The following is a 17,220-nucleotide window of genomic DNA, read 5'->3' as shown; positions in this document are numbered from 1 at the left end:
AACAATATTGTTGATAGGGCTATTAGACAAAAGAAACAGGCTTGGAAGGCCTGGAAGAACGGTGGTAGCAGGGAAGTGTATCAGACTGCCAGAAGGGAAGCTAGGAGACAGGTCTATCTAGCCAGAGGGGAAGCAGATAAAAGAAAATTTGCCAATGTCCTGCGCCGTGAGGATGAAAGACTTGAGGTATTTCGTGTTGCAAGACAGTGTGTGAGAGAGAATCGAGATGTGGTAGGAGAGAAATGTGTTCGCATGGAGGATGGTTCACTTGCGTTAAATGAGGATGCAAAGAGAGAAGCTTGGAGACGCCACTATGAAAGGTTGCTGAATGAGGAAAATGAATGGGATAAAGAGAGTCTGCCGAATGTTGACCCAACAGAGGGACCAGCTATCCGAGTTGATAGTTCCGTGGTAGCTAAGGCAATTAGAAGCATGAAGACAGGGAAAGCCCCAGGCCCATCAGGAATTACTGCAGAGATGCTCAAAATATCTGGTAGTGTCGGCTATAGCATAGTCACCCGTATAGTTAACCAGGTGATACACGAAGGAGTCATACCCAATGACTGGTGTAGCAGCATAATAGTCAACTGCTACAAAGGTAAAGGCGATGCCCTAGATACAAATAACTACAGGGGCATCAAGCTGTTGGATCAGGTAATGAAGGTTACGGAGAGGGTTATAGCCCAGTTAATTAGAGAGAGAGTTAGCTTAGATGATATGCAGTTTGGGTTCGTGCCAGGGAAAAGTACTACTGATGCTATATTCCTGGTAAGACAGCTGCAGGAGAAATACCTAGCCAAAGGTAAGCCCTTGTACCTGGCTTTTGTTGACTTAGAGAAAGCCTTTGACAGGGTCCCCCGATCCCTTATCTGGTGGTCAATGAGGAAACTAGGGATAGATGAATGGTTAGTGAGAGCTGTGCGAGCCATGTACAGAGACGCAGCTAGTAAGGTGAGGGTTGGCAACGAGTACAGTGAAGAATTCCGGGTAGAGGTTGGGGTCCACCAAGGTTCAGTCCTCAGCCCCCTCCTATTTATCATAGTTCTCCAGGCAATAACGGAAGAATTTAAGACAGGATGCCCCTGGGAGCTCCTATATGCTGATGACCTTGCTCTAATTGCTGAGTCACTATCAGAACTGGAGGAGAAGTTTCAGGTGTGGAAACAAGGATTAGAATCGAAGGGCCTTAGAATCAACCTAGCCAAAACCAAAGTCCTAATAAGTAGGAAGGTGGACCAACCACAAACGACTTCAGGTAGATGGCCCTGCTCGATCTGTAAAAAGGTGTAGGTAGAAACTCTATAAGGTGCACCAAGTGTAAGCTATGGACACATAAGAGGTGCAGCAATGTCAAAGGAAGGCTAACTAAGAAAATAGTTTTTGTCTGTGGCAGATGCTCAGGAGAAATAAACACTGGAAATGTGCAGAGTCCAACTTCTACCACGTTCCAGGGAGACAAACTAGAAGTAGTTGATAGCTTCCGCTACCTAGGAGACCAAGTCAGTAGCGGGGGTGGGTGTGCTGAAAGTGTAACTGCTAGAGTAAGAATAGCCTGGGCAAAGTTTAGAGAGCTCTTACCCCTGCTGGTGACAAAAGGTCTCTCGCTAAGAGTAAAAGGCAGACTATATGATGCGTGTGTACGTACAGCCATGCTACATGGTAGTGAAACATGGGCCGTGACAGCTGAGGATATGCGTAAGCTTGCAAGAAATGAAGCCAGTATGCTCCGATGGATGTGTAATGTCAGTGTTCATAATCGTCAGAGTGTAAGTACTTTGAGAGAAAAGTTGAACCTAAGAAGTGTCAGTTGTGGTGTGCAAGAGAGACGGCTGCGCTGGTATGGTCATGTGACGAGAATGGCTGAAGATAGTTGTGTGCAAAAGTGCTACAACCTAGCAGTTGAGGGAACCTGTGGAAGAGGTAGACCCAGGAAAACCTGGGACGAGGTGGTGAAGCACGACCTTCGAACTTTAGGTCTCACCAAGGAAATGACTGAAGACCGAGTCCTATGGAAGTGTGCTGTGCATGAGAGGACCCGGCAGGACTAGTCAGGCCATATCCCGTGGCCCCTACCTGGGACGTAGTCGATCCACCTGTGCATACCTTCCTTCTTGTGACACTTGTGAAGACCTGCTGAGGCAAGTGAAAATCAATCAAAATAGATGAACATCAATGGAATTTGTATCTTTGTGGTACCAGTGCCTGTGGCACACAAGAAAACCATCCGAACGTGGCCGTAGCCAGTACCGCATCGACTGGCCTCCGTGCTGTGGGAACATGGTGGCACATAAAAACACCATCCGAAGACCCGGCAAGACTAGTCAGGTCATAACCCATGGGCCCTACCTGGGACGTAGTCAGTCCACCTGTACATACCTTCCGACTTGTGAAGACCTGCTGAGGCAAGTGAAAATCAAATCAAATCAAAACAAATCAAAATAGATGAACATCAATGGAATTTGTATCCTTGTGGTACCAGTGCCAGTGGCACACAAGAATCCATCCGAACGTGGCCGTAGTCAGTACCGCTTGTGGTACCAGTGCCGGTGGCACACAAGAATCCATCCGAACGTGGCCGTAGTCAGTACCGCTTGTGGTACCAGTGCCGGTGGCACACAAGAATCCATCCGAACGTGGCCGTAGTCAGTACCGCATCACTGGCCATCCGATCGTGGCCGTTCGCCAGCCTCATCTAGCACCTGTGTCGGTGGCACATAAAAACACCATCCGAAGACCCGGCAAGACTAGTCAGGCCATAACCCATGGCCCCTACCTGGGACGTAGTCAGTCCACCTGTGCATACCTTCCTTCTTGTGACACTTGTGAAGACCTGTTGAGGCAAGTGAAAATCAATCAAATCAAAACAAATCAAAATAGATGAACATCAATGGAATCTGTATCTTTGTGGTACCAGTGCCGGTGGCACACACTTTGTGGTACCAGTGCCGGTGGCACACATGAGAACCATCCGAACGTGGCCGTAGCCAGTTCCGCATCGACCGGCCTCCGTGCTGTGGGCACGTAACAAACACCATCCGATCATGGCCGTTCGCCAGCCTCATCTGGCACCTGTGTCGGTGGCACATAAAAACACCTTCCGAAGACCCGGCAAGACTAGTCAGTCCACCTGTGCATACCTTCCTTCCTTCTTGTGACACTTGTGAAGACCGGTTGAGGCAAGTGAAAATCAAATCAAATCAAATCAAAATAGACAAAATAGATGAACATCAATGGAATTTGTATCTTGTGGTACCAGTGCCTGTGGCACACAAGAATCCATCAGTGCCGTAGTCAGTGCGGTGGGCACATGACAAACACCATCCGATCGTGGCCGTTCGCCAGCCTCATCTAGCACCTGTGTCGGTGGCACATAAAAACACCATCCGAAGACCGGCAAGACTAGTCAGGCCATAACCCATGGCCCCTACCTGGGACGTAGTCAGTCCACCTGTGCATACCTTCCTTCTTGTGACACTTGTGAAGACCTGTTGAGGCAAGTGAAAATCAAATCAAATCAAAACAAATCAAAATAGATGAACATCAATGGAATTTGTATCTTTGTGGTACCAGTGCCGGTGGCACGTGGCACATAAGAAAACCATCCGAACGTGGCCGTAGCCAGTACCGCATCGACTGGCCTCCGTGCTGTGGGCACGTAACAAGCACCATCCGATCGTGGCCGTTTGCCAGCCTCATCTGGCACCTGTGTCGGTGGCACATAAAAACACCATCCGAGCGTGGCCGTCTGCCAGCCTCGTCTGGCACCTGTGTCGGTGGCACATAAAAACACCATCCGAGCGTGGCCGTCTGCCAGCCTCGTCTGGCACCTGTGTCGGTGGCACATAAAAAACACCATCCGAGCGTGGCCGTCTGCCAGCCTCGTCTGGCACCTGTGTCGGTGGCACATAAAAAAACACCATCCGAGCGTGGCCGTTTGTCAGCCTCGTCTGGCACCTGTGTCGGTGGCACATAAAATCACCCACTACACTCTCGGAGTGGTTGGCGTTAGGAAGGGCATCCAGCTGTAGAAACACTGCCAGATCTGACTGGACTGGTGCAGCTTTCGGGCTCCCCAGACCCCAGTTGAACCGTCCAACCCATGCTAGCATGGAAAGCGGACGTTAAATGATGATGATGATATATATCATTGTTTAACATCCACCTTCCATGTCGGCATGGGTTGGATGGTTTGACAGGAGCCTGTACCAGACTTCTGTGTCTGTTTTGGCAGGATTTTTATGGCTGGATACCCTTCCTAACATGACACACTTTTTCAGTTTCCGCCAACCAAATCCACTGAAAAGATCAGAAGATTTTGGTTGACCCAAAGCTATAGTAGAAAACATCCAAATGCTACACAGTGGGACTGAACCCAAGACCACATGGTTGGGAAACAAACTTCTTAACCACACAGCCATACCTACATAAATATACGCACATATATATACATACATACACGTCATTTAACCATGCATAAACAGTATCATGTTTGACAGCCAAATCCTCAACTTGCATAACTATTACAGTAAAATAGAGCACATCAATATTTAATATCTCTCGACCAAAAGAAAAATGGGTGAAAAGCTCATGGCTCAATAAAGATTGATTTAGAGTTAAGCAAAAACTAATATGGCCAATTTATCCTATTCCTAAGCCTTGGGAGGGAACAACAGTAGCAACAACAAAGTGGAGGCACAATGGCCCAGTGGTTAGAGCAGTAGACTCGCGGTCGGAAGATCATGGTTTCGATTCCCAGACTTAGCGTTGTGTGTGTTAATTGAGCGAAAACACCTAAAGCTCCACGAGGCTCCAGCAGGGGGGGGGGTGCGACCCCTGTTGTACTCTTTTGCCCCAACTTTCTCTCACTCTTTCTTCCTGTTTCTTGTCCCCGACTTCCTACATAACCGCTGAGCCTGGATGCACATTCATCCATTTGTTGATGCTCTCAGTGTCAGGGGTTGACCTGCTTTCTCTTCTGCGGGTCTTACGAATAGCAAAGGACCACGATTCGGACTTCTCCCATTGCGAGCTCTGAGACAATGACTGCTTCGCTCAACAGCAACAGCAGCAACAACAACAAATGGTCTTCTCAAACTGAAACTGACAACTAATGAAACAAAAAGGAGCAATGTTCTTTTATAAAATAAAAAGACCCATCAATCAAGATGAAATTTCACGTGAGAAAAAAACCCAACTATTATTAGAATCAATCAATAATGATGTTGATTATAATAATAATAAAGTAATATTTGCCAATTATTGAAAAACAATGATTTGTTATGTATTTGTTCCTTTAATTAACAGCGCTTTTGTTGTGATGAAGGTTCAGTTTTCTTTTTAATCAACTGAATTACCTGTTCTTGAATTAATTGTGATAGTAGTTGAGGATTTTACAGGTATATGTGCCACATGGGGGGCACCCGTGCCGGTGCCACGTATGAAGCGTTATGTAGAAAGCACTCATACCAGTGCCACAGACGAAGCACCCATTCCAGTGCCTTGTACAAAACACCCGTGCCAGCACCACATACGATACACCCGTTCTAGCATCAAGTACAAAGTACCCATGCCAGCATCACACACAAAGCACCCATGTCAGTGCCACATAGGAAAATAAACTACATATCTCAATGAACTCCTGCACAAAAGATATAAACCATATCTTTCTCATAATTTTTCAATGTAGTTCATGTGGTAAATATCATATATATATATATATATATATATATATATATCATCATTGTTTAACAACTGTTTTCCATGCTAGCATGGGTTGGACGGTTCGACTGGGGTTTGGGAAGCCAGGAGGCTGCACCAGGCTCCAGTCTGATCTAGCAGTGTTTCTACAGCTGGATGCCCTTCCTAACGCAACCACTCCGTGATTGTAGTGGGTGCTTTTTACATGCCACCGGCACAGGTGCCAGGCAAGGCTGGCAGCAGCCACGATCGGTTGGTGCTTTTTACGTGCCACCAGCACGGAAGCCAGTCAAGGCGGCACTGGCATCAGCCACATTTGGATGGTGCTTTTTACATGCCACCGGCACAGGTATCACAAGTACAATTTCCATTTGATTTTTTATTTTGATGTTGATGTACTTGACTCAATAGGTCTCCTCAAGCACAGCAGGTTGCCCTACGATCCAAGGTAAGAACAGCAGGCCATTCTGTGATCCAAGGTACTTTGGAAGGGCTGGGGCTGTTATGTGAAACTGGTGCAGAAAACAGCCATGAACTCACGTTATTTGTCAGGTCTTCACAGCTACAGCATATCTCCAGAGATCTCAGTCTTTTGCCATTGCTTCTGTGAGGCTCAATGTCCGAAGGTCATGCTTCACCACCTCATCCCATGTTTTCCTGGGTCTACCTCTACCCCGGATTCCTTCAACTGTTTGGGAGTGGCACTTCTTCACACATCTCTCCTCATCTATCCGTAGTACATGACCATACCAGCGCAAACGTCTCTCTTGCATGCCACATCCGATGCTTCTTATGTCCAGCATTTCTCTCAGGGCGCATATACTCTGTTGTGTGTGCACACTGACATTACACATCCAGCGGATCATGCTAGCTTCATATATATATATATAAATTAGCATTAGCTTATCTCACTCTTTCTCATGGTACCCCTAGGAAACTTTTTGCAGAACCCTAGGGTTCTGGGGAATCCCAGTTGAGAAACGCTGGTCTAGGGGATAACAGTGTTACTAAGTTTCGTCATAAAAGGAACTGTTTTTGATCATTGGTCTGCAGGGTGAAGGCTAACCTGGAGTTAAACAACAAAGAGAGATTTAATTTTGAAAGAAGGTGAGAGGGAGAGAGAGAGAGAATGGGAGTGTGTGAGACAGTCACAGATGAAAGTGGGAGTATGTCACATGTTGATTTTAAATAAATGTATGTCAAAAATGGAGGGTGGGTCTCAAAAATGCTAGAAAATCACATTTCAGCCAAAACGGTCAAAATGTGTTGATATTCCCTGTCATGCTGACTGTGTGGAGACCAACTGGTAACAACCTTGCTAAACAGGAACCGATGACTAAGTAAAACGATGATGATGATTTCTTACACAAGCACAAGGCCTCCTACACACAACTTCAAATTACCTCAACACACCCAAAACAAGTGCTTTCTCCCAGTTCTTATCACCAGCCTTACAGCTACATAACTGAAGTAAGCTTATTTATTGTCAGCATTTTGTCATACTAGCCCAACAAAAGTTCACCGGAGGAAAGCACTTTCCTCTTCATGTGCTACTTGAAGAAGATGACGAGGGATTAGCATCTGAGCCAAAAGGCTTTGTTTACGAACCCTTCAATCACATTCCACAGCCTCCTTTGCCACAACTAACAGTCCGAGGAAGGCTGCCTGATTTTGCTTGCCAAACGAAGGTAAACAGCTGGCATATGACAACCAGCTTCAACCCACAAATCAGTTGCACAGGTGCTGAATGAGCACATTGGTTAGGGGTCATCACTCTGTATGCATCTCACAATTCTATTGCTGGTGGTTTTAATATGGCTATGCCAGTAGAGTGTATCTTAAAAGGGCAAAGTTTGCCCTCATCCCCCACTGCAACATTCTCAGGTCACTCAAAGTGGAGTAACCGTTTCGTATTCAAATTATTCTCTATTGAATAGGATGCTTATTTATTCAGTTTTGAATTTATCATGTTGTCTTATAGCTTCGATATTTCAATGATGAGATTGTTTATTTTTAAAATGACATTACAGGAGAAGTGTGAGAGGCTGGATCTGGTCAGTTTAAGCTTAAAACTGGTAGAATATTTAGGCCTGAAATGACCGGTTTAAATACTAAAGAGTTAATGTATATATAGTATGTGTGCATGTGTATATATATTTTTTAGTCTTATTTCTTTCAGTCATTAGACTGTTGCCACGCTGGAGCACTGCTTTCAAGAATTCAAGCTGAACGAATCAACTCCAGGACTAATTTTTTGAAAGCCTGGTGCTTATTCTATTGGTCTCTTTCACTGAACTGCTACGTTACACAGAAGTAAACACATCAACACCAGAGACATAAGGGCAAACACATATACATATATAATATATATACGACAGGCTTCTTTCAGTTTCTGTCTAGCAAATACACACTTGCCCAAGGTGCCCTGCAGCGGGACTGCACCAAGAGCCATGTGATTGGGCAGCAAACTTCTTGCCACACAGCCATACCTGTATAAAGGTAAATTTGTAGCAATTAAACTAGGATTTTAAGCCTTTTGCTGTAAAACTTTAAACAGATCATCATCATCATCATCATCATTTAACATCTGTTTTCCATGCTGGATGGGTTGGACAGCATGATAGGAACTGGCAAGGTCAGAGGCTGTCTCAAAACATTTTCAAACTGCCATAGTGAAAGGCTTAGACTAGCTTAAATTTATCTTAAGTTGTGTTTTGCTCATGACAGGGTCCTTGTAAGCAGTTTGAAGCATGACAACTGTTTTGGCCGCTATTTTCCCCAACAGAATTTCATGGAAGCATGTTGTTCCTTTGTTTTGGTCATCTTAAAAATCAACGAACAGGGGAGAAGCACTGCAAAACAAAGACGCACCACATGGCAGTACGACTTCACTGGACAACGCCGGTCGGCATTCTGATGCCTGAGGGTGGCATCAAGTAGCTTCGATCAGAAAACGTTTCTGGTTAATTTTGGGTACCTCCTTGTAAGGCAGCTGGATCAGGACAGACCCAGAAACTAACCAACAACATATAAACATGTTTATGCAACTGTATTTCCAGGTTCAAATTCTGCCAGTACCAATTTAGCTAGACAACAATAAGACGATACAACCCAATCAAACAAGCACCAGTTTTATACTAGAGTCCATATCTATTTACACCTTCTAGAAACAAAAAACAAAGAGGTGGATCAACCCCTTGTGTTTAATTGGATAAGATTCATCATCGACATAATATCCAGATTTATATGCTTGCATGAGACGGATGGATAAGAAGTGATAAGTATACACAATCATTTGTATCCACTTGAAGAATAAACTCTAGTAATAGGTTTCTTATAAATAGTTACTGTTAGTAAACCATCAATACCGAGGATGTACAGAGTGGAAGAGAGAAAGAGAAAGATACTATGTATATAGTATTGGGATATTCAGTTTTGTTCATTGGCTCCGTATCAATTAAACTCACTGAAGTATAACTACACCATGTCAGAAATCAATAGTTAATGCAAGAAAGAAAGAAAAAAAAAATCAATATTTCAAGCAAGAAAATTTATTATCATTATTGTTATATATTCCAAGGCAGAGAATGGTAAAGCACTGGAGCAAATGTTTTGCAACATTTAGCTGTGTCTATATCCAAGGTTCAAAAGTCACTGAGCACAACTTTGCCTTCCATTCTTCTGGGCTCGGATTATAATAGGGTAGCACAACCCATGTAAAATGTCTATAATCATAAAAACCAATTAATAACTGGTGCTTTATGTGGATGAACAAAAGCTAAACAAAATAATTTTAAAATCTCTCTCTCTCTCTCTCTCTATATATATATATATATATATATATTGTTAAAATTGTTAAAAGAGGACAAATGTTAAAGCAAGGCAAACATCTCAAGTCAGTTGCCTTGCTTTAACGTTTGTTGTCCTCTTTAACAATTATATATCCGCTATATCAGAAATCTGCAATGGCTCCATAACTATTGTCTCAGCTATAACCTTGGAGCCCTAGTAATCCATTACAGTCCTTACCTAGCAGTGCTTTTTATTAAAGTTCTTGGAGTCTATTTCTACAACATACAACAATATTTACCCAGCTAATGGTGTTGCATGCTTGCATGTGATCAATGCTATTTAAGGGGACTAGCATTTCAATGTTCCCTTAACTGGTTCCAAGTAAGTTAATATTTTCCCCATGGTCAGACATGGTTATGCAGAGTATTGAAAATGAATGACAGTCATTTAACAACCATCACAAAATATCAAAACAAGGAAACATAAACATACAAGCATACATACATACATACATACATACACACACACATATACATCAACACACACACATAATGAGCTGCCCTCAGTTTCCATCTACAAAATCCATTCACATAGTTTTGGTGTGCCCAAGGAGAAGACATTTGCCCAAAGTGTCACACAGTAGGACTGAACCTGAAACCATACAGTTGAGAAGCAAACATTTTAACCACAGAGCTATGCTTCACGTACAAATATCACACAAAAAATGTCAAATGAAGTATCCTTGTCATGATGACCAAAATCAGGCTGCCATACAGCTTGCCCAGTTTAAGGCAACAATTAATAATAATGTGCATACAGGCACCTTGTCTTCTACTATAGCCTCGGGCCAACCAAAGTCTTGTGAGTGGATTTGGTAGACAGAAACTGAAAGAAGCCTGTCATATGTGTGTGTATTTCAGTGTTTGTCCCCCCACCATTGCTTGACAACCATTGTCGATGTGTTTACGTCCCCGTAACTTGTTGGTTCGACAAAAGAGACCAATAGAATAAGTACTAGGCTTACAAAGAATAAGTGCTGGGGTCAATTTGTTCGACTAAAGGCAATGTTCCAGCATGGCTACAGTCAAATGACAAACAAAAGAAAAAAAGAATAAAAGAATATATCTTTAAAGCTCTTACTGATCATTTTCACTCTCTCTTCTAAATGTGAGTAGCCAAAGAGCTCTTCCACAAGAACCTGCTCCCCTACCCAGCACCTAAGGTTTTGCAGTTTTGAGAGCAGCAATGGTGACCTCACTAGTGCCAGTGGCATGAAAAAAATAAAGCACCGAGTACATGCTGTAAAATGGTTGGCATTAGGAAAAGCATCCAGCCAAAACAGACTTTAGAGCAGCGTTTCTCAACCAGGGTTCCACAAAAGGTTCTTAGGGGTTCTACAAGAAACTGAGATAAGCTAATGCTAATTTCATAATTGCAATATTACTCTACATGCAAAGCATATCAATTGGTTATTGCAATATTGTAATATAGACATCATCCTATTTAACCTATTATTTTACCAAAAATATATATACAACCACTGGGGATATTTTTAGTGATATCTGTAATTTATGGATACCCTGTATTTTCTTTATTTTTACAGAGAAAATCAATTACATCGTGTGTATATATATATATATATATATATATATATATATATATCAAGAACAATTTTACTTAGAAATGGATGCGTACATTTCGTCATATAATATATTAATAAATAAAACATATGCATATATATATACATATATGTACGTACTAACCTCTACATGTATATATACATGCATATATGGGTACAGGACACCAAAAAAAACGTCGAACACAATGAGAAATGAAAACAAACACAAAACCAAGGAACTGGACATTTTTCTTAAACAACAAAAAAATAGAGTACAGGACAAATAACACAAGGAAAATTCCCCTTCTTCAGTCACCATGGTTTCATCTACTTTGCGTTTCGAAGGTGAAGGCGATACGCATCTTCGATGAGGCTGGTACATACATATATGTACATATATGCATATGTTTTATTTATTAATATATATATATATATATATATATATATATATATATATCATCATCATCATAATCATCGTTTAACGTCTGCTTTCCATGCTAGCATGGGTTGGACGAATGACTGAGGGCTGGCGAACCAGATGGCTGCACCAGGCTTCAATCTTGATCTGGCAGAGTTTCTACAGCTGGATGCCCTTCCTAACGCCAACCACTCCTTGAGTGTAGCGGGTGCTTTTATGTGCCACCGGCATGGGGCCAGTCGGTAGTACTGGCAATGACCTCACTCGAATCTTTTACACATGCCACCGGCACAGGTGCCAGTAAGGCGATGCTGGTAATGATCACGCTCGAATGGTGTCTTTTACGTGCCACTGGCATGGAGGCCAGATAGCCGCTCTGGCAATGTTCACGCTCGGATGGTGCTCTTAATACCCTACTAGCACAGGGTTTGAGTGCCAGTAAGGCGGCGCTGGTAACGATCACGCTCGAATGGTGCCTATATATACACCGCATTTGATGGCTTATAAGATGAATCTTTTTTACCCCAAAATGGCTTTAAAAAACCCCGTGTCCAGTGCACTCAATGTATGTATGTTTACAAAATGTGTGCAGCCATCTATTGGTGAACAGTCGCCAATTGTATGTTTACATCGAATGTGGATGCAATAAATTGCTTATAATTACCGGTAATAACAAAGTTATACAGGTAAGTGGAGGAATTAAAACATTATTTTAGTGGTAATTTATTTTACAAAAGTATAGCCTAGGCTATAGTCCTATGCACTCATGCATCTTATAGGCTATCAAATACGATATATACATATATATATGATATTAACCACATGAACTACGATGAAAAAATACAAGAAAGATATGGTATAAAAATTTTTTGTGCACGGGTTCCTTGAGACATGTAATTTATTTTAAGGGCGATGCAAGGGTAAAAAGGTTGATAAACACTGCTTTTGAGCAGGATACTGTCTCCCTGGACTCAACAAATCCCGTCAAATTATCCACCCCACACCAGCATGAAACCTGGGTGTTAAATGATGATTTTATACACACTATTTCTTTTACACTTTGACTACTTTATTTATATTGTTTAGATTACTTGTTACTGTTTTTAATAAAATTCTTCGACCTGATTACTAAATACACCAATTACCACATTTACCCAGTCCATGGCACCATTGTTATGCTAATGTTGTGCATGTTCAACACCACTTAAGGTGAACTACCAGTTCAATGTAAGTAATGGGTGGGTCACTTTTATGGTGTGCCACTGGCGTTTGATAATATCCTGTTATAGCAGATGTCCACTATTGAGCACTTATGTAATTACTGTAAATACAACATATAATTTCAAAAGTCGGATTACTGGTCAAAATTGCCCACTCTTCCCCCTTTCAAAATTAGTGGTCTTGTGCTAAAGCAAGAAATCAGATTATGGTTACATTTTCTTCTAAGGTTAATAAAACCAGTTAAGTAATAGGTCAATATAATCGACTGCATTCATGTTCCAAAAGCCTAAGGTTATCCTCATCATCATTATTTAATGTTTGTTTTTCCATGCTGGCATGGGTTGGATGGTTTGACAGGAGCTGGTGAGCTGGAGAGTTGTACCAGGCTCCAGTTTGTTCTAGTAGGGCTTTTACAACTAGATGCCCTTGCTAATGCCAGTGTACTGAAGGCCTCTTACATGGCACCAGCACGGGTGCTCTCCACGCAGCACTGGCATGGGTGCGTTTTACGGGGTCTTGGCACAGGTGCTTTTTGCATAATAATCAGAAGTCATTTTGTTGTAACATGTGTTAATGTCATAATTGGTTTAATTATGCTTCTTGTTGGACAATGGGCTGTGGCGAGAAACATTCTCATTCTTTCTTGTTATTACAGTTTTCACATATTCATTCATACATTGTATCAAGAACTTTACTCTCAAATTCTTCTTCACAGTTTCCAAAGCCCCAATGATAATTGGGAGTGTCTGAGTGGTTAAGAAACTTGCTTCTCTACCATGTGGTCTTAGGTACAGTCCCACTGTGTGACACCTTGGGCAAGTGTTTTTTACTACAGCTCTGGGTCAACCAAAGCCTTAATAATGGAGAATTCACGAAAAAAACAAAACAAAAGGCGAAGACAGGTGGTGTACAAAACAAACAGATGTATTAGTATAACGCTCAGGAATAGAAAAAGTCTTTTACGTTTCGAGCCTATGCTCTTCTACAGAAAGGAACACAGAAAAAACAAGGAGAGAAAAAAATGCGTGTAGTGGCTAACGATCTTGGTAGATAGAAATTGAAAGAAACCGATCGCGAGTGTGTGTGTGTGGTGTCTTGACATATTATGATTATAAAGAAGCATCACTGTCATGCAAGCAATGTTGTTTGTTTCCAGTCTTCTGTAGTAAACATATCAGGCCCTGGGGAACATTAGCTTGCTTGCAAACAGGTAAGGAAGAGCAGTCAACCATAGGAATTCGGATTCAACAAATTCCGTCTGAACAATGCCAAACTGGAAAATGGAAGAACTGACATGAAATGATGATAATGGCCTTATTAACTTCTTTATTCCCAGACTTCAGAATTTCACCTGAATGGCTCCTATGCCAGTGTCACATAAAAAACACCATCCGTAGGTGGCTGATGCCAGTTCCTCCTGTGCCGGTGGCACGTAAAAAGCACCATCTGAACATGGCCGATGCCAGTGCCGCCTGGCTGGCTCCCGTGCCTGCGGCACGTAAAAAGCACCATTCGAACGTGGCGATGCCAGTGCCCCCCCCACCTGGCTCCTGTGCCGGTGGCACGTAAAAAGCATCCACCACACTCTCAGAGTGGTTGGCATTAGGAAGGGCATCCAGCTGTAGAAACATTGCCAGATCAGATTGGAACCTGGTGCAGCCGCTAGCTTTTCAGATCCAGTCAAACCGTCCAATCCATGTCAGCATGGAAAACGGATGTTAAACGATGATGATGATGGTTCTTTCCCCTGGAAGCTACAATCAAACGAGCATGTCCTGTTGGTAACAGGAAGCACTTTCTTCTTATCAATGACTATATTATCCGGTTTATTGTATTCCTGTCTCCCATCTGTTAGTATGGGAAGTATCATAACAACCTAACGTCAACATTTTCAAGAACTTTCAATTGTTCTCACAAAAGCGCCTCGGTTTTTCTGTGCGTGCGAAACTGAATCTCTTACAAAAATGCCAGGGAATTATCGCAGCAATTTTATAACGTTTATTATACTTTTTGTGCTTGTTTTGAGCTAACTGTGGGCATTCACAGTACAAAACTAGTTCACAAAAATTTGTACATTGTTGTTTAGTCCCAAGTCAAACAGATCTACTTTCTTTAAAAGCATTTCAGTCGTAACCATCATATTTGGTTTTCACGGCTGCTATCTCTAGCAAGTGGTGTGGCCAAGATCATATACAGGTTCTTTTAATGTCGTAAAATACCAGTCGAATATCGGAAGTCGATACAGTGTCAATTCTATTACCCACTTGCCTGGATAGTGTGGCCTTGAACAACGAAAAAAACAAAAATTTATTCACTCTAAAAACATTACGTAGTAAATTGACTAAATTCACACAGAGATGTGTTTAGATTTACAGACAGTGATAGTAACGAGAATGTATGAGGTTCATTCCTTTCTCCAACATATTTATTTATTAAATGCCTTGGTGCTTCCAAGTGTAAAAAAATGGCTACAATAAGAGGAGGGGTGTATCGAACTCCAAATCGACACCAATGATAACCATTGATTGATATTTGAAACCAAAGCACAAGGTCTCCGATTCGGAAGAGAGAAAGGCGGGGGGAATTGAGTCATGTTCCAATAATAATACAGTTTTATCTGCCACAGGGTCAACACTAACAATAGTACAATGCAACACACACATATAGAACCAAACGTGAAATTGGAAAAGTGGGTGTTACGCAAATATACATACGTATTCGTACACAATAATAATCGCGTACACTTAATGGTGGTGGTTTCATTGTTTGTTAAACTAGGGAGAAAGCCAATTATATATACAGAGGAAACGAAGTACAAATAGCTACGCAGTAATAGTCCTGAGTTAATCACTGTTACTCTATAACATGTAGCATTGATGAAAGGAAATGAATGAACGAAGGCCCGAGTGCAACAGTGGAGCCTTCGAAAATAGAATTAGAACAGAGAAATGCTGCTGAGAAGCAAGCATCCAGTTCATTGATTAAAAAGCGAGCAAGGTATTTCTGGTACGATTGATGCTAGTCATTGATACTCTTTCTCCTATGTGTACAACCAAACGCGTGTGTCTGTAAGTGTGAGTGAGTGTACATACATATGTGTATGCATGTATGTATATATATATATATGTATATATATATATATATATATATATATATATATGTGTGTGTGTGTGAGCTATGGAACTATATATGTGACTGAAGGGAAAGTGTGAAGCTTGAAGGGTTGTTTGTATTTTCTTTTCCTTTTTTAGTTGGGTAAATATATGAATGAAATAGTGCTCGAAATGTGGAGGTTACAACATTCATGCATTTCAATTCTTCTCAATACACACACACATATATATATATGCGGTATAATTATATATACACACACATACACTACAGAAAAGAGGAGATTGAAGATATTATCATCGACGTTGATTAGTGAAGTGTGTGTATGTATACACACACACATATATATATATATATATATATCAATAGAAAGCGAAGTGGTGTTGGTATGTTGTTCGTCGGGTATTACACCCACATACATGCATAGACATTATATATGTGTATCCACACGTTATACATATATACAAGACACATAGATTCATTATATATATATATATATTATACATACATATAGATGCATTATGCGTAGATACAAACACATATACTTCTATGTATTTTTATATATAAACACTGTGTAACACTGACAAGGTATATAGAAGTGATTATCTCTTACCGTATAGTTTTCCACACATTCCGAGCCGATAATGCGGACAGTTCTGCAGGCGCTGAAGTTGTCCAAATCTCTTCCGAACTGGGACATTGTAGAGGCAATGGTGAATTAATAATATTAATATTCAAGTGTGTGTTTGTATATATAATATATATATATATATATAGATATATGGGTTTTTAAAGGAAGAACTGCTGTGTTGTCGAGGACAACAGTACTGTATTAACAACAATAATAAAAACGACCAGCGTCAGATGAATGAATATTACAGACTGGGCGAGATTAGACGACATCCGATCTTGGTACGTGTGAGAAGATGCAGCTTGATAAAGAGGAGACCATCTAGCAACGCGGCCACGGCCGACATCACTAACGTCACCATCGTTTGTAGGTCACGTGGCTGCTGCTGCTACTGCTGCTGCTGAACGATTGTCACGCCCTCTACCAGAGTTAACCCAATATACTATTTGAGCAGTTTTAGTGTTTAGCAATGACTTAAAGTGCATTTGGTAATGTTTGCTGCACATACTAATTGCAAAGCAATAGAACAATACCTTTATTAGTATTTAGAGTATTAGAACAATGCTAGCATTAGGTGATGTATAGCTTTGTATTTGAATATGTCATATGTTTATTAAGGTGTTGTTTAACACTAGGCCAGTAGTATTTACGGCACATTCAAACGCAAGGCAATCGAACGATGCTTATATTAATATTTATTTCTTTATTGCCCACAGGGGGTTAAACATAGAG

At 41.5% G+C, this 17,220-nt stretch overlaps 1 protein-coding gene across 5 annotated transcripts in view; it reads right to left on the bottom strand.

Annotated features, from left to right (window-relative positions):
- LOC115209213 (nischarin) overlaps nt 1-16,878 on the bottom strand; it is an 84,927-nt gene extending 68,049 nt beyond the window's left edge. For all 5 annotated transcript variants that reach the window (XM_036501055.1, XM_036501057.1, XM_036501056.1 and 2 more), the window contains exon 1: nt 16,471-16,878. In XM_036501055.1, coding sequence (XP_036356948.1) covers nt 16,471-16,557 — 87 coding nt within the window. In that variant the 5' untranslated portion in view covers nt 16,558-16,878. The remainder of the gene's footprint in view (nt 1-16,470) is intronic.
- Between the last annotated feature and the right edge of the window lie 342 nt (nt 16,879-17,220).

The sequence above is a fragment of the Octopus sinensis genome, linkage group LG3, assembly GCF_006345805.1.
Source record: "Octopus sinensis linkage group LG3, ASM634580v1, whole genome shotgun sequence".
In the NCBI taxonomy this organism is placed as follows: domain Eukaryota; kingdom Metazoa; phylum Mollusca; class Cephalopoda; order Octopoda; family Octopodidae; genus Octopus; species Octopus sinensis.
The sequence above is the reverse complement of the archived record's forward strand: the minus strand, read 5'-3'. Positions and strand labels throughout refer to the sequence as shown.